This window comes from Erpetoichthys calabaricus, chromosome 4 (genome assembly GCF_900747795.2).
Source record: "Erpetoichthys calabaricus chromosome 4, fErpCal1.3, whole genome shotgun sequence".
NCBI lineage: Eukaryota > Metazoa > Chordata > Cladistia > Polypteriformes > Polypteridae > Erpetoichthys > Erpetoichthys calabaricus.
Window position 1 is genome coordinate 115,194,768 of NC_041397.2, and position 22,629 is coordinate 115,217,396.

Here is a 22,629-nt window from a genome sequence, read left to right on the forward strand (position 1 = left end):
GTCTCATCAGACCATAGGACACGGTTCCGGTAATCCATGTCCTTAGTCTGCTTGTCTTCACAGCAAACTGTTTGCAGGCTTTCTTGTGCATCATCTTTAGAAGAGGCTTCCTTCAGGGACGACAGCCATGCAGACCAATTTGGTGCAATGTGCGCCGTATGGTCTGAGCACTGACAGGTTGACCCCACCCCCAACCCCTCCAACCTCTGCAGCAATGCTGGCAGCACTCATACGTCTATTTTCAAAAGACAACCTTTGGATATGACGCTGAGCACGTGCACTCAACTTCTTTGGTTGACCATGGCAAGGCCTGTTCTGAGTGGAACCTGTCCTGTTAAACCGCTGTATGGTCTTGGCCACTGTGCTGCAGCTCACTTTCAGGGTGCTGGCAATCTTCTTATAGCCTAGGTCATCTTTATGTAGAGCAACAATTATTTTTTTCAGATCCTCAGAGAGTTCTTTGCCATGAGGTGCCATGTTGAACTTCCAGTGACCAGTGTGAGAGTGATAACACCAAATTTAACACACCTGCTCCCCATTCACACCTGACACCTTGTAACACTGAGTCACATGACACCGGGGAGGGAAAATGGCTAATTGGGCACAATTTGGACATTTTTCACTTAGGGGTGTACTCACTTTTGTTGCCAGCAGTTTAGACATTAATGGCTGTGTGTCAAGTTATTTTGAGGGGACAGCAAATTTACACTGTTATACAAGCTGTACACTGACTACTTTACATTGTATCAAAGTGTCATATCTTCAGTGTTGTCCTATGAAAAGATAAAACAAAATATTTACAAAAATGTGAGGATGTAGTCACTTTTGTGAGATATTGTACATACATACATTGCTGAATGTAAAGGCAACACACCAAAACTATTAGAGAGCGTTTTTCTTCACCAAACTCTTTGAAATTGAACCTGTATGTGTTCAATGAATTTTAAGTTTATAAGAAACTAGCAAAATACCCGCGCTTCGCAGCGGAGAAGTAGTGTGTTAAAGAGGTTATGTAAACATATATATACATAAACATATATACTTACTGTATATATACATATCTACATATACACATCTACTTATATACATATATATATACATATACACATCCACATATATATACATATATCAACATATATATACACATACATATACACACATACATACATACACACATATATATAAATATACATATTTACATATCTACATATATATATACACATATATATACATACATATCTATCTATCTATCTACTATCTATCTATCTATCTATCTATCTATCTATCTATCTATCTATCTATCTATATCCCCGTGCTTTGCAGCGGCGAAGTACTGCTTTTAAATTTTTATTAAGAAGAAAACCTTTTTAAATTGAGTGAAAATATACTAATAACAATTTGTTAAGGATCTGTTTTTTTTGTGAAGCTGCCTTCACTCGAGTGATCACTTCGAGCTTTAAGCCTGAGAAATCACCCTGTAAATGCACACGTTTAATTGCACATCTGTTAATATGTATGCTTACAAAGTATTAAAAGACACTCAACAATTACACAGTATTAAAAGACACTCAACAATTAATGTCATTTACCTTCGTTCCCGCGTTTGACTCGTGCTGTAAATCTCTTCCTTGTTTTCACTTCACGTGATTACGTAGGAGGCGTAATACGTGATGACGCGATACGTGACTCCGCCTCCTCCATTAGAGTATATGGACAAAAAACAGGTTCCAGTTATGACCATTACGCGTAGAATTTCGAAATGAAACCTGCCTAACTTTTGTAAGTAAGCTGTAAGGAATGAGCCTGCCAAATGTCAGCCTTCTACCTACACGGGAAGTTGGAGAATTAGTGATGAGTGAGTCAGTGAGGGCTTTGCCTTTTATTAGTATAGACTAGCAAAATACCCGCGCTTCGCAGCGGAGAAGTAGAGTGTTAAAGAGGTTATGAAAAAGAAAAGGAAACCTTTTAAAAAGAACATAACATGATTGTCAATGTAATTGTGTTGTCATTGTTATGAGTTTTGCTGTCATATATATATATATATATATATATATATATATATATATATATATATATATATACACAGTAATCCCTCCTCCATCGCGGGGGTTGCGTTCCAGAGCCACCCGCGAAATAGGAAAATCCGCGAAGTAGAAACCATATGTTTATATGGTTATTTTTATATTGTCATGCTTGAGTCACAGATTTGCGCAGAAACACAGGAGGTTGTAGAGAGACAGGAACGTTATTCAAACACTGCAAACAAACATTTGTCTCTTTTTCAAAAGTTTAAACTGTGCTCCATGACAAGACAGAGATGACAGTTCTGTCTCACAATTAAAAGAATGCAAACATATCTTCCTTTTCAAAGGAGTGCAAAGCAAGCAGTCAAAAAAAAAATCAATAGGGCTTTTTGGCTTTTAAGTATGCGAAGCACCGCCGGTACAAAGCTGTTGAAGGCGGCAGCTCACACCCCCTCTGTCAGGAGCAGAGAGAGAGAGAGAGAGAGAGATAGAGAGAGAGATAAAAAATCAATACGTGCCCTTTGAGCTTTTAAGTATGCGAAGCTCCGTGCAGCATGTCCTTCAGGAAGCAGCTGCACACAGCCCCCCTGCTCACACCCCCCTACGTCAGCGCAAGAGAGAGAGAGAGAGAGAGAGAAAGTAAGTTGGGTAGCTTCTCAGCCATCTGCCAATAGCGTCCCTTGTATGAAATCAACTGGGCAAACCAACTGAGGAAGCATGTACCAGAAATTAAAAGACCTATTGTCCGCAGAAACCCGCGAAGCAGCGAAAAATCCGCGATATATATTTAAATATGCTTACATATAAAATCCGCGATGGAGTGAAGCCGCGAAAGGCGAAGCGCGATATAGCGAGGGATCACTGTATATATATATATATATATATATATACAGCAAAATACCCGTGCTTCGCAGCGGCGAAGTACTGCTTTAAAATTTTAAATAATAAACTGAGGGAAATTATACCAATAATTATTTGTTAAGGATCTCTTTGTATACCATGTTGTCAGTTCGCCCCTCCGGTTGTAATATGACCAAGTTGTGCGCTGAGCTTACTCTTGAGCATGCAACGTATACTTGGCCATGTGAAAAGCAAATCAAGAACAGCAAGACCGCGCCAGCTGCGGAGCTCAGCTTGGAGCGAAATGAAGTGAATGAAATGAGGTGAATGGGAGGGGAGATGATCACGTGACTCCAACACCCACCTTAACTCTCCATCCCTCCACAAACACACAAACACAGTCTCTCGGATCCCAACTCTTCTTTATATATATAGATAGATAGATAAATAGATAAATAGCAAAATACCCGCGCTTCGCAGTGGAGAAGTAGTGTGTTAAAGAGGTTATGAAAAAGAAAAGGAAACATTTTAAAAATAATGTACTATGATTGTCAATGTAATTGTGTTGTTATTGTTATGAGTGTTGCTGTCTTTTATATATATATATATATATATATATATATATATATATATATATATATATATATATATATATATATATATAATATACACACACACACATATAAACATATATATACATATATACATATATATACATATCTATATATATATATATATATATATATATATATATATATATATATATATGTATATATATATATATACACATCCACATATATATATACACATATCAACATATATATATACACATATCAACATATATATATACACATACATACACACACACATACACATATATATATATATATATATATATATATATATATATATATATATATATATGAATGGAAGAGAAGGTCTGTGATACGGTTTGCATATTTGCAGTTGGAGATCCACAAAGGGAGAAAAAACGAATCACGTATCATAAAATAGTTTTATTCCTGAGCTTTTAACCCCTGTCAGGGGTCTTCATCAGAGGATAATGCTTAGACTTACAAGAATCAAAGGCAATATATAGCAACACATTCAGTGGGGGGTGGGTGGAGGTGACTAAGTCAGTATGATCAAAGGGGGGGGGGGGGGTGTATCGTTTAATTAAAGTGCATATGTCCTTCTTAAGTTGGCATATGCTGGGTTTATGTCCAAGTGTCTGTTGATGGCATTTTCATCTGATAGCCAAGACTCGGCCAACTCTCTGGCGCTTTTTGTACTGGCCTTAAATTTTACTTTTACGTTGTCCTAGTTGAATGTGTGTCCTGTCGATTTAGTATGTGCATATATCAAAGATAGTGCGTCCTTTCATATATATATATATATATATATATATATATATATATATATATATATATATATATATATATAAACACACATATATATATATATATATATATATATATATATATAAACACACATATATATATATATATATATATATAAACACACATATATATATACACATACAGATATATATATATATATATATATATATATACATACAGATATATATATATATCTGTATGTATATATCTATAATAATAAAAGGCAAAGCCCTCACTGACTGACTCACTCACTGACTCACTCATCACTAATTCTCCAACTTCCCGTGTAGGTGGAAGGCTGAAATTTGGCAGGCTCATTCCTTACAGCTTACTTACAAAAGTTAGGCAGGTTTCATTTCGAAATTCAAAGCGTAATGGTCATAAGTGGAACATATTTTTTGTCCATACACTGTAATGGAGGAGGCGGAGTCACGTATCGCGTCATCACGCCTCCTACGTAATCACGTGAACTAAAAACAAGGAAGACATTTACAGCATGAGTCACACGCGGGAACGAAGGTAAATGACGTTAATTTTTGACTGTCTTTTAATACTGTCTGAGCATACATATTAACACATGTGCAATTAAACGGGTGCATTTACAGGGTGATTTCTCAGGCTTAAAAGCTCACCTTTTATCAAACGCGGGAAGAAAGGTAACTGACGTTGTTCACTGTCTTTTAATACTGTGTAACCATACATATTAACACATGTCCAATTAAACGTGTGCATTTACGGGGTGATTTCTCAGGCTTAAAAGCTCGCCTTTTACTAAAAAGGTAAATGCAAAACTATTTTCAATCAGTTTATTGAAACGCTCCCGTTAAGGATTGCAATAACATATTCGCAAGATAAAAGAACGAAGTACGGGGAAATGGAGGAACAGCCGCAAACAGCGAAGAGCAAAAAATTAATTAAACAATTGAGAACGGAGCGAGTTAAGCATACAAGCATGTTCATAAGGGAAACAAAGCACGGTGTAAAACGTAACTTTAAATTAAGTTAATAGAAACGCTCCCGCTGCGGATTGCAATAACATATTCGCGAGATAAAAGTTTAATGAGAAGACACGAGGTATAAACGAAGCACACGCCGTGGCGCAACGTTAGGGGCATCAGTTTCAACCATTCTATGATCTGCTTCTCGCAACTGAAAGACGGCACATGGCGGATGTTAGCCGACTTGCTGACCGCAACGTTAGGGGCTTCAACTATGCCGCTGACGCAACATGTCAGTGCCAACACTTTGCAGACTGTACTTAAAAGACACGCCCTCCTCACTGGACAGTTAAAAACACCAATCAAACTAACGATGACATCAAGTATTACCCAATCAAAAGTAGGAAAGGAGGCATCTTCATAAAATGCGTGTGGGATGATTTGCATGAGACGCTGCTTTAAAAAAAAAATGATAAAAAAAATACGGGATAAATCCCGTCCAGTATTGATTCAAAACGGGACGCGCAATTTCATTCTCAAACGCGGCACGATTCCGTATTTTAAAGGACGGGTGGCAACCCTACAGTGCCAGGTAACCACCCATACAATCAGATTGTGATTCAGACTAGGAATGCAATGAATGTAATTACCCCGATCTACATACAAGGCGAAAGTCTTGCAACATTCAAAGATGATGGTTTGGGATAATTAGTACTTATTAAGTACAACATTGAACATAAAAGAGCTTATGAAGCCTTGAACCGAAAAAAGCAAGATCTCAGAGATCGTAAAAAAAAAAAAGGAGGTAATGTCGTTTTACTCGCTGTACATTTTACTCAAACATTACCAGTTACTCCACGAGGGAGACCAGCAGATGAACTCAACGCGTGTTTAAAATCCATGCTTCTCCCACGGTTGGTTATATGTCGCGTGTTCTCGGGTAGGTACACCAAAAAATGTATACATTTAAGCATGTAATGGGCAAAGAAAAAATGAGGTATACCCGAAGGCACTGCAGTAGTACTCAATGTAACTTTATTTCTTAAATGTTAATGTTTTACTGTTTAATAATTTATACGCTTCTTATATATTGTTGAAATTCTTTTATGAAAATACCAGTGACAGCGCAATGCACGATAACATGGAGTGAATACACCATACGCATCTGCCCACGGCCGCCCTGGTGTGCGCAGATAGGAGTTGATTCTAAAATAAAATAAACATAAAAAGAGTAATACATTCATCACCCATAAAGCGGATAGCAGACGTGACGTATTATATGTGTACCACATTTCAAGTCAATATATATACCGGTGTTATTTATGAGAATATGAAGTAATATATAAGAAGCACATTTCATATAAATATAAATTATTAAACAGTAAAATCTTCTTCTGTAATGTGCTACCGTGGCTATTCGTTTGTCTGTCCAGGATTTTAAATCACCTGTAGCTCGCAAACCGTTTCACCTATTGACTTGAAATCTGGTACACATATAGAATGTCACGTCTACTATCCGCTTTATGGGTGATGATTGTATTACTCTTTTTATCCATCCATCCATCCATTTTCCAACCTGCTGAATCCGAACACAGGGTCACGGGGGTCTGCTGGTGCCAATCCCAGCCAACACAGGGCACAAGGCAGGAAACAATCTTGGGTTTTTATCTTTATTTTATTTTATTGTAGAATCAACTCCTATCTGCGCACACCAGGGCGGCCATGGGCGGATGCGTATGGTGTATTCACTCCACGTTATCGTGCATTGCGCTGTCACTGGTATTTTGATAAAAGAATTTGAACAACATATAAGAAGCGTATAAATTATTAAACAGTAAAACATTAACATTTAAGAAGTAAAGTTACATTAAGTACTACTGCAGTGCCTTCGGGTATACCTCATTTTTTGTTTGCCCATTACATGCTTAAATGTATACATTTTTTGGTGTACCTACCCGAGAACACGCGACATATAACCGAGCGTGGGAGAAGCATGGATTTTAAACACGCGTTGAGTTCATCTGCTGGTCTCCCTTGTGGAATAACTGGTAATGTTTGACTAAAATCTACAGCGAGTAAAACGACATTACCTCCTATTTTTTTTTTTACGATCTCTGAGATCTTGCTTTTTTCGGTTCAAGGCTTCATAAGCTCTTTTATGTTGTATGGTGTACTTATCCCAAACCATCATCTTTGAATGTTGCAAGACTTTCGCCTTGTATGTAGATCGGGGTAATTACATTCATTGCATTCCTATTCTGAATCACAATCCGATTGTATGGGTGGTTACCTGGCACTGTAGGGTTGCCACCCGTCCTTTAAAATACGGAATCGTGCCGCATTTGAGAATGAAATTGCGCGTCCCGTTTTGAATCAATACGGGACGGGATTTGTCCCGTAGTTTTTTTATCATTTTTTTTAAAGCAGCGTCTCATGCAAATCATCCCACACGCATTTTATGAAGATGCCTCCTTTCCTACTTTTGATTGGGTAATACTTGATGTCATCGTTAGTTTGATTGGTCTTTTTCACTGTCCAGTGAGGAGGGCGGGTCTTTTAAGTAGAGTCTGCAAACTGTTGGCACTGAGATGTGGCACCCGCTGCAGTATGCGTCCCTTATTTTTTTGTATTAAAAGTGGTAACCCTACCTGGCAGGTAACACTTATGTTTGGTCATGAAGTCGTCTAAAATCCGCCACGTGCCCTCTTTTAATTGTGAGAAGCAGATATATATAGCCAAATTCTCGCGCTTCGTTGCGGCGAAGTACTGCTTTTAATTTTTTAAGAAGAAAAGAAAACCTTTTTAAACGGATCGAAAATATACCAATAACAATTTGTTAAGGATCTGTTTTTTTGTGAACCTCGCTTTTCACAGCTGTCGCGCTACGGCGTGTGTTTCGTTTATTTGACAGTATGTAGATCGTGGTAATTACATTCATGGCATTCGTTTTCTGAATCACAATCTGACTGTATGGGTGGTTACCTGCCAGGTTACGCTTGTGGTTGGTCAGGAAGTCGCCTTACATCCGCCACGTGCCCTCTTTCTGTTCCCAGAAGCTGATCATAGAATGGTTTTAATAGTTTACTTTCAAATAATGCAAAGAGTATGCGACACGTGTTTCTCCCTAATTCTGGGCTCATCAGGCATACACACTCACTGCATCCCCTCTCGTGAATCGAATCTCTATCGTCAGCGCCAGAGTTGAAGCCCCTAACGTTGCGGTCAGCATGTCGGCTAACATCCGCCATGTGCCGTCTTTCAGTTGCGAGAAGCAGATCATAGAATGGTTGAAACTGTTGTCCCTAACGTTGCGCCACGGCGTGTGGTTCGTTTATACCTCGTGTCTTCTCATTAAACTTTTATCTCGCGAATATGTTATTGCAATCCGCAGCGGGAGCGTTTCTATAAACTTAATTTAAACTTACGTTTTACACCGTGCTTTGTTTCCGTTATGAACATGCTTATATGCTTCACACGCTCCCTTCTCAATTGTTTAATGAATTTTTTGCTCTTCGCTGTTTGCGGCTCTTCCTTCATTTCTCCCTACTGCGTTCTTTTATCTCGCGAATATGTTATTGCAATCCTTAACGGGAGCGTTTCAATAAGCTTAATTTAAACTTACGTTTTACACGGTGCTTTGTTTCCCTTATGAAGATGCTTGTATGCTTCACTCGCTCCCTTCTCAATTGTTTAATGAATTTTTTTGTTCTTCGCTGTTTGCGGCTCTTACTTCATTTCTCCCTACTGCATTCACAGTCTTTTCACGTGATTACGTGGGAGGCGTGATGACGTGACACTCAACTCCGCCTCCCACGGCCATCAAGCTGCCGTCCATTACAGTATATTGTCAAAAAAGAGGTTCCAGTTATGACCATTACGCGTTGAATTTCGAAATGAAACCTGCCTAACTTTTGTAAGTAAGCTATAAGGAATCAGCCTGCCAAATTTTAGCCTTCCACCTACACGGGAAGTTGGACAATTAGTGATGAGTGAGTCAGTCAGTCAGTGAGTCAGTGAGGGCTTTGCCTTTTATTAATTAGTATAGATAAATAATGCATACTTTTTTTAGATATATGGGGTAAAATCTGCATTAGGAAAACTAATATGGCTAAATAGTGCTTTCATGAAGTTAAGAATTGCTAAAGTTCTTTAGAAAACATCTAAGTAAGATTAATGTAAAACAGTAGACTGAGCCCAAAGAAAAATGTAATTAAAAGGTAAGAAATGGTATTGGAACAAAATGAAAACCAAAAAGGCTGTTACTTTAGTTTTCCCTGGCTCTAAAAAATGACTTGTGTGACTCCTAAATTATTTATTTGACTGAGATACATAGTTTTAAAAGGTTTTTCATTTTTAAAATTTTTTCCTATCAGAAATCGGGATCCCTAACTGGAGTGCCTATTTCTGGGGTGAGTAATGATAAAAAAAAAAATTAAATGTAAACCAGTCTGTAGTAATAACCACATCTTTCTTACAATGTGTATGCTTTAGGAATATTTACTGTAAATCTGAAGGAATAGCTTGACTTTAAGATTAGACAGATTATTTACAGTTACTTTTCCTCAACATGCCCCTTTGGCAGTTGCTGCTCCTCTTCTTGAGACTTAGACCATCTGATTAATAAGTTAAACTTTAGAATTAATTCTCACTTGTGTTTGTTGATTTGTTGTTTTTTTCTATCAAAGTGTCAGTTATATCTGAATTATTTGGCAGTGTACTTTAATGCAAATAAAATTGACCTGTTAGAAGTATGAAAATATGTTGCAGTTCTATCCATTTGCTCCCATGATATTCCAAGCCATTCTGTGACACTGTGTAGAAGAATTTCTGCTGTTGATGGTCAACTAATAAGGAGATGGCCCTTAATAATTTTGTATGCAATATCTAGTCACCAAATTCTTAAGGATATTACGTCACAAACTTGTGGATTATACTTTACAGTGTTTGGGAGACCAATCTGCTGCTCTAGTTGGACAGATGTGCTTTCAAGATGGACTGGCCAAAAATACGTAAGTTGCATTTTGATTTTTGGTTTTGATTTGATATACTTTGTTTAATTCCTGAGGGGAAATTGTCTTTTGGCTTGAAGTAGTCAGTTTATTTTTCATTGCTTATAATTGAGTGTGTCTATTAAGAACAATCATATACAGTGCATCCGGAAAGTATTCACAGCGCATCACTTTTTCCACATTTTGTTATGTTACAGCCTTATTTCAAAATGGATTAAATTCATATTTTTCCTCAGAATTCTACACACAACACCCCATAATGACAACGTGAAAAAAGTTTACTTGAGATTTTTGCAAATTTATTAAAAAATAAAAAAATTGAGAAAGCACATGTATATAAGTATTCACAGCCTTTGCCATGAAGCTCAAAATTTACCTCAGGTGCATCCTCTTTCCCCTGATCATCCTTGAGATGTTTCTGCAGCGTAATTGGAGTCCACCTGTGGTAAATTCAGTTGATTGGACATGATTTGGAAAGGCACACACCTGTCTATATAAGGTCCCACAGTTGACAGTTCATGTCAGAGCACAAACCAAGTATGAAGTCAAAGGAATTGTCTGTAGACCTCCGAGACAGGATTGTTTCAAGGCACAAATCTGGGGAAGGTTACAGAAAAATTTCTGCTGCTTCCCAATGAGCACAGTGGCCTCCATCATCCATAAGTGGGAGAAGTTCGAAACCACCAGGACTCTCCCTAGAGCTGGCCGGCCATCTAAACTGAGCAATCGGGGGAGAAGGGCCTTAGTCAGGGAGGTGACCAAGAACCCGATGGTCACTCTGTCAGAGCTCCAGAGGTCCTCTGTGGAGAGAGGAGAACCTTCCAGAAGAACAACCATCTCTGCAGCAATCCACCAATCAGGCCTTTTATGGAAGCCACTCCTTAGTAAAAGGCACATGGCAGCCTGCCTGGAGTTTGCCAAAAGGCACCTGAAGGACTCTCAGACCATGAGAAAGAAAATTCTCTGGTCTGATGAGACAAAGATTGAACTCTTTGGTGTCTATGCCAGGCGTCACGTTTGGAGGAAACCAGGCACTGCTCATCACCAGGCCAATACCATCCCTACAGTGAAGCATGGTGGTGGCAGCATCATGCTGTGGGGATGTTTTTCAGCGGCAGGGACTGGGAGACTAGTCAGGATAAAAGGAAAGATGACTGCAGCAATGTACAGAGACATCCTGGATGAAAACCTGCTCCAGAGCGCTCTTGACCTCAGACTGGGGCGACGGTTCATCTTTCAGCAGGACAACGACCCTAAGCACACAGCCAAGATATCAAAGGAGTGGCTTCAGGACAACTCTGTGAATGTCCTTGAGTGGCCCAGCCAGAGCCCAGACTTGAATCCGATTGAACATCTCTGGAGAGATCTTAAAATGGCTGTGCACCGACACTTCCCATCCAACCTGATGGAGCTTGAGAGGTGCTGCAAAGAGGAATGGGCAAAACTGGCCAAGGATAGGTGTGCCAAGCTTGTGGCATCATATTCAAAAAGACTTGAGGCTGTAACTGCTGCCAAAGGTGCATCGACAAAGTATTGAGCAAAGGCTGTGAATACTTATGTACATGTGATTTCTCAATTTTTTTATTTTTAATAAATTTGCAAAAACCTCAAACTTTTTTCACGTTGTCATTACGGGGTGTTGTGTGTAGAATTCTGAGGAAAAAAATGAATTTAACCCATTTTGAAGTAAGGCTGTAACATAACAAAATGTGGAAACAGTGATGCGCTGTGAATACTTTCCGGATGCACTGTATTTATTGTATCATTTAGATCAGTTCTGTTTTGGGAAAGATAGTTGACAGTAAACAATAAAAATATGTCAAATCTGCATCATTTGTTAAATTTACAGAAAAAAAAAAATTGTCCTCTTTCAGTTCCTATGTTGTGAACTATTTTTTACAATGCTGATTCACATGTAAAGACGTGGCTAAAAATGAAATCTTTCACAACATATTAAAAATATTTTTTCCTTCATTGCTTTATGTTTTTATTAATAATATTAAGAAATGTTGGGAGTGTTGGGGTTTCATGTTGGAAAACCCCATTTAATTGCCTTAGGTGAAATTTGAAGCAATCAGAAGAATAAGGTGGGGGGGGGACGGACACATTTTTGAACATCATGTTCTCCAGTTGGTTGGAGGGTGGTCCTGCTTATGACAACCATTTCATGGTGGTCTTTTTATTATGTTGTGCAGATGAGTCAAAGTCAGAGGCAGAGCACGTGTTACGTCTTTGGTTCCCCTCCTAAGATGATGGTTTCCACATTCTAGGAGGAAAGTGCTTATTTGCATTTTCTCATTAAAGTAACTGCAATCATGCAGTCACACAGACTGAATACATGCTGAAATTGCATGCTGATTATTTTGAAGTATTTTATCTTGCCAAGTTTACTCCAGCAACTAATTTATAACACTGCTACTGACATGTTGTGGTGGTGAGCCTGAAATAATGAACTAAGGGTGGGCAAAGTCATTCCTGGAGGGCCGCAGTGGCTGCAGGTTTTTGTTCCAACTCAATTGCTTAATAAGAAGCACTTATTGCTCTAGAAACCCTTCTGCTTCATTTTAGTTATCTCCCTCATTAAGATTTTGAACCCTTATTGCTTATTTAAGTCTTAAACAGCTGCATTCTCGGTTTTTAATTGCTCCTTATTGGCAATAAGATGCAAATGACAAAAGAAACCAGCAGTTATCCATTTTGCTTGTTACCCTTTACACCTGTGTGTATTTATCGTGCACTGTTTGGTTTAATTAAATAATTGGAAGGAAAGAGAAGAGAAGAAAGTGAAGGACTGAGAATTACTCATCGGATTTTTCACTTCAAAGTATTTGGATGATATCCTTAGAATGGAAAAAGAATCTAGGATATGAGAATGACTTGACATAGCAGAGTTAAAGCACTAACAAGGCATGAAATATAATTGTTGGCAAGGATTGTTTTCTAATTAAGCAACTGGGTTGGAACAAAAACCCGCGGCCACTGCGGCCCTCCAGGAATGACTTTGCCCACCCCTGAACTAAGGCAAATTGAAAGAACTAAGCATTTTGTGGTACTCTGGACCTATTGCTAAGAATTAATAGTTTGCAGTGGGGAAATAAACAAATACAGTTCCCATGTGCTGAGTAAGGGAGTAATTACAGAAAAAAACTTATAATGTATTTAATATCAATTGGAAAAAATGGTGCCAAATGACATACACACAAGTATAAATTTCAGTATACCTTTTTGTATTTATGTACTGCAAAATGACCTTTTAAAATAATTAAAGCTTAAAAAGATTCTTTTAAAGAGCTGCGTCTCTTTCTCTTTAAGATATGGAACTGGCTGTTTTCTGCTTTATAATACTGGCCAAAAGGTTAGTTTTCTCTAGTTTTGTAAATTTACAGTGTTGTGATCGATTATTTATCTTAATTTTAAAAGCTTTGGTTTGTTGAGTTGTTCCACCCATTATAATGAACCTGCATTTCTTTTTACTTATTTGGGGAAATGCAAAATAAAAATGTACACTGCCTAATTTTTTTCTCCTTCCTAATATTTCTTCACAATTTGTTATACTAAAACTTAATTTACATGATAAAATTTGTTTAAAACAATAGTTATTGCTAGATTTAAAATGTCATATATATGCATGCCTTTAACAAATATATACAGTGATCTTATTGTCTTTTATAATAAGTCCTTAAATTAAAGTTACGCATGTGGATATAGTGTTGTGTGCATAGTTTTAGCAAAAGTGTTCCAGATTAGTCTAGTTGGATGGATGTCATTGTGAACAGTAGTTTTGTTTAGTCTCGCCATAACCCATACATTTTGTTCATTGTGTTATAATGCTATGTAGTGTGTTGTTCGTAAGGTACTGTATATTCTATAGAACAAAATCATGTTTCCCCATAAATTATAAACTAAACTAGTTTTGATTTCACATTAATGAATGATGCTTCTGTTTAACATTTGCCCTTTTTATTATGTAATTTAGCCAGTTATGTCTGAGCATGGTCTTCTGACAACTGTAGCATATAAACTTGGCAGAGACAAACCTGCTTTCTATGCTTTAGAGGTGAGTTGTAATATTTAACTTTTGTCAACAGAATTTTGATATATCTGTCAAATAAATTGAATACACATCAATTATGTTTGTACAAACAGTATAGACTTTGAAATGTTTTATATAAAAGCCTTTATTTTTATAAGCCAATTGTTAATTATTTTATATACAGAATAATAAGGTAATATATTTGCATCCAATTTTATATGATTTATTTTATATGTTAAAAGTCCACTTTGAAAATGAATTATGATCTGTGTTTTTCATATGCATTATCTTAACAGGGAAATGGTTGAGGGAAAGTTTTTGCATTTTGCTCTTGTAATTCCAGCTCCTCCTGTGCCTGTTTTCTTTAAGTTAACAATTTTGTGGGCAACAAAGACAACATTTTTTTCCTATCGCTCTGTATTAGCTTAAAATACAATGCACCTGAATTAAGAAACCCCTGTTAGAAAATAACCACCTTCATTAAAAACTGAAGCAAATTTAAATTCCTCATTATAGCATAATGTCAAAGGATTCATAATTAAAAATTACCTTAGTTTGTTAATGAAGCAATAGTATAAGTGAAGAGACCACTTGACTAAGCCTATTCATTCCCCAGATGTCATTTATATTTATATTCTTGCCATTCAAGTTTAAAAGGCAGGAATTCACAATTAAATTCAGTTCTACAATGAGAAAAAATAAAGATATTAATGCTAAATTTAAATATAGTGGGGTACAGATTTTAGGAATCCATGCTTTTCTTACAAACAATACACAGTTATAGTCACCTTTTATATGTAACCTTAGTGGTTAAGTGCTGTTTAACTGACGTGCTTTATAAAGAAATTCAATAGCTTTCCTAAAGTGCTTTCCCACCACAGGAATTTTTTCAGGAAGAAGGGAGTTTTTTGAAACTTAGGAACTTTTGTAGCATTCCCACCACAGGAACTTGGGCCATTAGTAGTTCCTGGTAGGTTGTTCCTGGTAGTTTGGAGGAGGTGTACTTCAGGGGGTGTATATTTTGTTCAACCAGGAACTATCACAGGTGGAGCTGACTGGTTAACAACATGCATTGGTGCCAACTTACAATTCTGTTAGTAGTTTGGACGTTGGAGATGTTGGTGAAGATGGAGCTCTGCACTTTGCACTGCATCAACTCCATAGCCTCCATACACTTCAATAAAGCAAGGCGGAGTTTGGTCCCGCTCCTGTGAACTACTGAACGCACCACACCTTGCACTGCATCACTTTTCTTTACAGATCACATATTTTGTATAAATGTTACAGTTCCAGTTGTGTGATGGGAACACAACAACTAAAAGGAGCCAGGGACCACAAGTGGATCATGGTCTGCATTTTACAGGAACTTGTTGCATCCTGAGAATAAATTTCCTGCAGTGGGAGATCACCTTTTGCATGTGTTACATGAATAATAGTTCACATGTAACTTCATAGGTTAAGCGCTGTACCTTATTGTTTGTTTCAGAATAAATCCCCTGAGGCTATGAAGCTTAATTTAATGTGTTTAATTCATTTAATGCAAGCCATAAATATTAAAGATTACTCACCAATTATGAATATACATTCTGTGAACCTCAGAGACTGAGTTTCCAGCAATTGCCCACTGGAGAAAAAGGTTCAGCCTTTTCACCATTAATTCTAATAATAGACTGAAAGTTCACAATTTAACAGTTTAACAATTTATTAACTAGAAAACACAAAATTACATATAGTAGCAGAAATAAAATAATTACAAATATACAGTATGTGGTGGATAATGGCTAAGAACACAGGCATGTTCTCTGGGAGCTTGTGCTAGAATGTTCCCAATTGCCCTTGAGTTACAACTTCTATTCTATTGTACAGTCTGAGGCAAGTTACTGGAGCAGTTTTGGAGCACCAACTGAAAATAAAGACTGTGATACAATTACATAAACCTCTGCAGATCAATAAGATAGAATGAGGCATGACTCTGTGACTTCTGTAAATGTGCAGCTGATATAATAGTCTCAAATTATTGTAAATGTCCGAAAGCATTAAAGCAGGTGTGCGATATACTCTTGTTCCCAAGAAAGGGCTAAAAGCTAAACAATTATTTAATTGTCAGGCTCCCATGGTGGTTTATTTGAAGACAATGACAGCTGTTATCCCACTGGATGAAAACTAGTTCTCTCACTCTTTAATGCATAGAGAAAGTTACTATTGAGGGCGGCACGGTGGCGCAGTGGTAGCGCTGCTGCCTCGCAGTAAGGAGACCTGGGTTCGCTTCCCGGGTCCTCCCTGCGTGGAGTTTGCATGTTCTCCCCGTGTCTGCGTGGGTTTCCTCCGGGCGCTCCGGTTTCCTCCCACAGTCCAAAGACATGCAGGTTAGGTGGACTGGCGATTCTAAATTGTCCCTAGTGTGGGCTTGGGGTGTGGGTGTGTTTGTGTGTGTGTCCTGCGGTGGGTTGGCACCCTGCCCGGGATTGGCTCCTGCCTTGTGCCCTGTGTTGGCTGGGATTGGCTCCAGCAGACCCCCGTGACCCTGTGTTCGGATTCAGCGGGTTGGAAAATGGATGGATGGATGGAAGTTACTATTGATGAAGTGCAACAGGAATTTGTTCTCTGTCATTTATGGTTGGTCAATTGATAAAAAATATTCTCTTGTCCATACATGCTCCAATATCCTACAGTATCTATATTGCTGCTGTGTGGCAAATAAAATATTTATATATATTTTTGTTAGAAAAATTTAAGTTAATTTGGTACATAAACACATTCTTAATTACAAAAATGTCTTCATCTTTGATCTTTACAGCTTACCACATACCTAAAAGAATTATTAAATTCACAAATGCACCCAGGCAACACCAGTATTTCTATTTGTAATAAATAAATCAGAGTAAACTGCTTGAAACTAGCTAGAAAAACTTCACTCTTCATCATTACCTGAATATTCTAACAGTTTTGAAAAAATGAATACATGCAAAGTTTAATGGTCCCATTGCCAAATTAAATTATGCCCGGAGCTATGCATAAAACAACCTTGACAAAGCCTATTTGTTCTTTTCCTTGCGTCCTTCAAAAATGCAGTTAAATTCAGGAATAAAAAACTGTTAAAAGTTATTAAACTAAAAAAAGTCAACTGAAGTGCTGTAGTTTGTTTACTTTGAATACTGGAACCTGAAATTTCTGAATTTCAGCCTTTCTATGTGTAACTGTCAGGATATGTTTATCTGTCTGCCATTTGACAGTTATCTTCATTGTCAAATGGTAAAGCTTTTACACTCAATCAATACTATGACAAATTATTGACATGGTTTATGTGTCACATTATTCACAGGTTTAGGTGTCACATGCTGCAGTCCTTGCACCCATTGAGATCCTAAAATAAGGCCTACTCCCTTCTTTTTTTGGTCAGCAGTTCAACTAATGAATTCTTAACATATACATCCTTGGTAATTGTAGCTTTGTAACATAACATCCTCAAACCTGCTTAATCCAATTCAGGTTCATGGGAAGCTGAAACATCCTGGTAGTACTGACTACATGGCAGGAAACGGCCCTGGACTGGGTGCCAGTCCATAACTGGGCCCATGCTCTATGACAGTGTTTAATCTTTTTTTTTTTTTTTTTTTTTTAATAATTGTTTTAACTGTTTTCAGACAGGCTAGATAAAAAATCACAACTTCCACTTCTTTCTAATTAATTACTGTTGCACTGACATGATCAGTGTTCAGTATAACCAAGATATATGCAAGAAGGGCACTAACAGTCCCAAAGAAATTAAGGTGGATACACAAAATGTGAAAACAACAGAAGTCTGAAGATGCAGTAAGGTTGACCCACACTCTCATAGGAACATAAATATTTCAAAGAAGAGAAAAACACTCAGTTTATTGAATCTGTTAACTTTAGTAATAGACAAGATGTCTGAATATCATATTCAACACTTTAAATTATCATCTGCTTCTCCACTCTAACAACATGACTATGAGTGTACATTTCATTAGTGTCTTCAAGTAAATTAGTTAATATTAGCTGGGAGTCTTTCAACTTTATTCATGGCATTGAGAGTTTTGATGTCCTGGATTAGGAGTCAGTGGTGAATTTAGGTATGGGTGGATGCCCAGGCTGGCATCTTGCTGGGGGTGGAATGGGGTGCCTAAACCAAAAGTTAAAGGGTGTGTGCTCTGTAAATTCCACAGAATGTACATCAGGGGGTGCAGTTTATGTTCCTGAAGGGGTGCACGCTCCAGACACCGAGGGGTGGTGTCTCTCTCTCCTAAACACTACCCAGGGCTGCAAATGGGCTTCGATTGGCACTGTTAGGAGTCCATGTAACATCTCTAGATAAGGAAATACTTTTAACTCCAGAGACGCTCTGGTGAAGTTTCTGTCTTTTGTATATTGCAGTGACCAGAATTATACAGATAACTTTGTGTAACCTTTGAAATGAAGGTTACTCACACATATCTATTAAAGTCCTGCAAGATGAAAAGTCAAACTTTATACAGTCCCACTAATATGTAAATTTTATCTGTAAGCTGTAGAGTGCATGACTTGCTTGCTACTTTATGAGCCTTTCGTCTAAACCTAAATATTTTTCACAATTTTTCAGGGATCAGTTGCAATAGCAGGTGCTGTAGTATGTTGGTTGAAAGACAATCTGGGTATTATACAGTCTGCAGGAGATGTTGGTAAGTGCCTGGCCAGTTTCTTTGTGTATATACAGTAATTCATTGATGCAAATATATAATGATAATGTAAAATGATCAGTCTGTTATTAAATTTGCTTTATTTAATAAACTATTAGGATAATGGATCATTTTCACTGCTTTGTGCTTTGTTCTGTTAGACTGAATGACTACTAAAGTATGCACTAAACAAAATGGTTTTGTAGTTGTTAGCGTTAAACTTAAAATTGCATACATAACTGTAATAAATTCACTTTTACCAATTACTGGATACTGCAGAATAATTATTTTATATCTTATGCTTTGCTGAAGTGAATGATTTTACTGATACAATTCGTTTTTAGTTCTATCTGTTATGACCTCTATCTAGTTACTTATAACTTTTATTTCTAAAGTATTTTCTCTTGTGTTCTGAATCATCAGTATGGATCCAAGATTGGGGATACTTTTTCTTCTTTTTTTTGATTATGTATTGGGTTTAGTCACATGGAATGTCAGTCTTTTTTTTTTTTATAATGATTTAATCTTCTGTTTCTTTTTCATTTGTCTTTGTCTCCTGCCAAATTTCAACCTATTGAAGAACAGTATCTTTATTAAGTGATCATTAACACTAAGCTGTGTTTTAATATAGTATCAGGATTTGACAAAGTTATAAACTCCTTGGTCAGCTGAAATGGTCCGAGTCGGCTCCACACACCCTGGTTGTTACCGGGAGCCTCTTCAATCTGGAAACCATCAATAATATACCAGAGGATGAGCCAGGAGACACAAGGCAGGGGATACACAGTCCACAAGGGATTGATGCAAAGTGTCAAGTGCTTTTATTTAAAGCAAACAAACTCTAGTGTTCCTAAAATGCAGTGTAGATCCTTCAAATGATATATAATCAATAAAATAGCATGAAACATGAAGGTTAAGATGTTACATAAGTAATCCAATAAAATAGAGTTTAAAAAAAAAGCACAGGCTCCAATGCCTTTTCTAAAAATCTGGTGTCTCCTCAGCTGATCCCATCAGAACTTTGCAGCGAGAGGAGATGCCAGATGACAAGTTTAATCCTGGGTTTGGACATCCACAGCTGTAGGACACAACTCTGAATTCCACTTATGTCTTCCTCAGCCAGTCCTTTGGCATTAAAAGGGAGACACCTGACGATGGGACCACTCCTACTCCCCTGTGTAGCTCAATAGCAGCACCCCTTCCTAAGCTCAACACATTCTTGCGCAGGCCTGCCACTTACTTCCCTGGCCACCTGCCTCCTTTCTTCCCAGCATGGACACTCCCAATCCTGCCTCTCTCACATCCTTAACCTCCATTTCTTTTGTCTCTTTATCTCTTGTTTCTTTTTGCCCTCTTCTGCCATGGGGGCTCCCTTTATAGTCTTGATTAGGTGCAAGTGCTGTCCTCCACCGGCTCCGAGGTGTGAGAGAAGCACTTAACTGACCTGCTTGTATTTGCACATGAATGCGCGATCAGACAAGCACCCCAGTCAACCTCGGAGAGAAGTGTGCATGGTCACACATACACCTGCACCTGCTTGGAGCCTACACGCTTCAGGACTCCAGATTATTTAAAACTTTTGCTTCACCACAGACCCCTTATCACACCAGCATATAGCATTTGCAGATTTTGAGAATTACACAACCTCAAAAATTAGTTTCAGACTACCAGAAAAGTGAGTGTATTGCTTTATCACATACTCTACATGTTGTGTAAATACAATGGTTTCTCTGTACTTTCCTAGTATGTTGTACCACTATGCAAGTTTCACACATCTGATTATATTTCCTGTGTTTTTTCCATTGCAGAAAAGTTAGCAGCATTAGTAGGCACTTCATATGGCTGTTACTTTGTGCCAGCTTTCTCGGGCTTGTATGCTCCTTACTGGGAACCAAGTGCCAGAGGGTAAGTTACAGTAGCTCCCACCCTGGCATTTTGTTGGCTAAACATTATTTCCTGGTAATGTTAATCTTTGTCAGTTTACTTATACTATGAAATAAACACTAAAAATGCATCTTTATTTGACTCAGTATAAAAGACTTCAGATGATGAAATAAGGATGTTTCATAATTCTGTTACTACATACTCACTGTTTGCATGACTGCAAATTGAACTTAATAGATACATAACAAAATTCAAAACTGGGGTGAGTATAGTCCTTAGCTGTAGTTCTAAGATTTGATTAATAGATCTTGCCATATTTGAAAAGAAATTTGGACAGATCGTCAACTGTAAATGAGAATTTCTTTTTTTCTAATTTCAAATAGTATGGAACATCAGTTACCCACTGACTTATAATAAGTTGGCTGGGATTCTTCCATTTGAGCAAGATACGTCTACGTGCTAGTAGTGTGGTAAAGGCAGTTACAAACACAGCTCTTAATGGGTTGGGAGTGATTGTGACACCAAGGCTGTCTGATAGGCATTCAAAGATTTTTTTTAATCAAATCTTAGATTCAGCATTTATATTGAGGAAAAAGGACATCCTTCTTTCTTTGTTGTTGTTAAAGATTCGCTCATGCTGTTGGCTCTGTTCTCTTCCTCTCCCGTGGGGGTTGAATTATGGTTTGTAATGTTTGACATAATTGTATGGAATGTTGTTTCCTTTAAATAAAACTAATAAAATTTAACTGTAGTTCTTACCTTCCAGTAGTTTATACATTGTATGGTATTATTAATTTCCAAATGTCCCGTTCCAGTGACAATAAAAATGTCAAGCACTGACTTTTATTTCAAAGTAATACATTTCATTCATATTATTATTGTTATGTGTTTTGATGAGTATATCACAATAGTCCTAAAAACATGATTTCAGTATGTAGTGGATAGTACACTTACTACTTTATACTTTTTATGTTTTATTGTGTTTCAATATGGAGTCTTTTTTAAATTGAGGTTTTTGCCATTGATTAGACTAGACAGAGTTTTTTAGCAACTTCCAGATTAACTGTAAAAGACATAGCTATACTGATGCTCAAGTATATTCCATCCTAAAAAAAACTGAGAAAATATCAAAACAACTGATTTTTGTGGCTGGCATTACAGACTGAATATTTGGCCAAGAGGTGCACACAATTGTGAGGCTTGTAAGAGACCTGTGGCAACTCTGGAAAAAATATAGTCTTCCATGGTTGTGTTGAGAGAAGATACACATGCTATAATCGCCTGCTACATAACAAATCTGGACTTCACTGAAGTATGGAAAGTTGTTATGAAGAAGGGAGAAAAATGTATCATGTTGACTATAACGTGATAAATGCATGAGAGAGGCCCTGAGAGAAGGAGACAAGTCTTTGGTTTGATGAGACTAAAGTGAACCTTTTCATTAGCACTTTCTACTAGTGTTTGGCACATTCATTAGACTGTTCGTTTGTGATTTCGAGAAACAGTGGTATGAGCATGAAGCATAATGATTTTATCATCATGCTACAGAGATACTGCATGTACTGTAAAACATGAAATACTGTACATAAAGAAAAAGGGCAGAAGGGTTGTGGCAACATACAAAGAAAGCATGGGGTGAGACTGATGCAGTTTGTATGAAACCTGGGAATTAGGAGCTGATTTATTTTTTTACCAGGACATTGACACAGTGACCCAAATGATGCAGCCAAAGAGAATCCAAAGAGGCTGAAAATCAGTATTCTGGAGCAGCAGTCTTCAAGATGTTACCAAGTTCTGTTATGCTTCAATCCCCAACCAACTTTAG

The 22,629-nt window shown here is 37.5% G+C and overlaps 1 protein-coding gene across 4 annotated transcripts in view; it reads left to right on the plus strand.

Moving 5' to 3' along the window:
* The window catches only part of gk (glycerol kinase), a 100,303-nt gene that overhangs the window by 46,935 nt on the left and 30,739 nt on the right, over positions 1-22,629 (plus strand). For all 4 annotated transcript variants that reach the window (XM_051926258.1, XM_051926259.1, XM_028799708.2 and 1 more), the window contains 6 exons: positions 9,576-9,611; positions 10,144-10,211; positions 13,524-13,566; positions 14,188-14,268; positions 18,845-18,923; positions 20,729-20,825. In XM_051926258.1, coding sequence (XP_051782218.1) covers positions 9,576-9,611; positions 10,144-10,211; positions 13,524-13,566; positions 14,188-14,268; positions 18,845-18,923; positions 20,729-20,825 — 404 coding nt within the window. The remainder of the gene's footprint in view (positions 1-9,575; positions 9,612-10,143; positions 10,212-13,523; positions 13,567-14,187; positions 14,269-18,844; positions 18,924-20,728; positions 20,826-22,629) is intronic.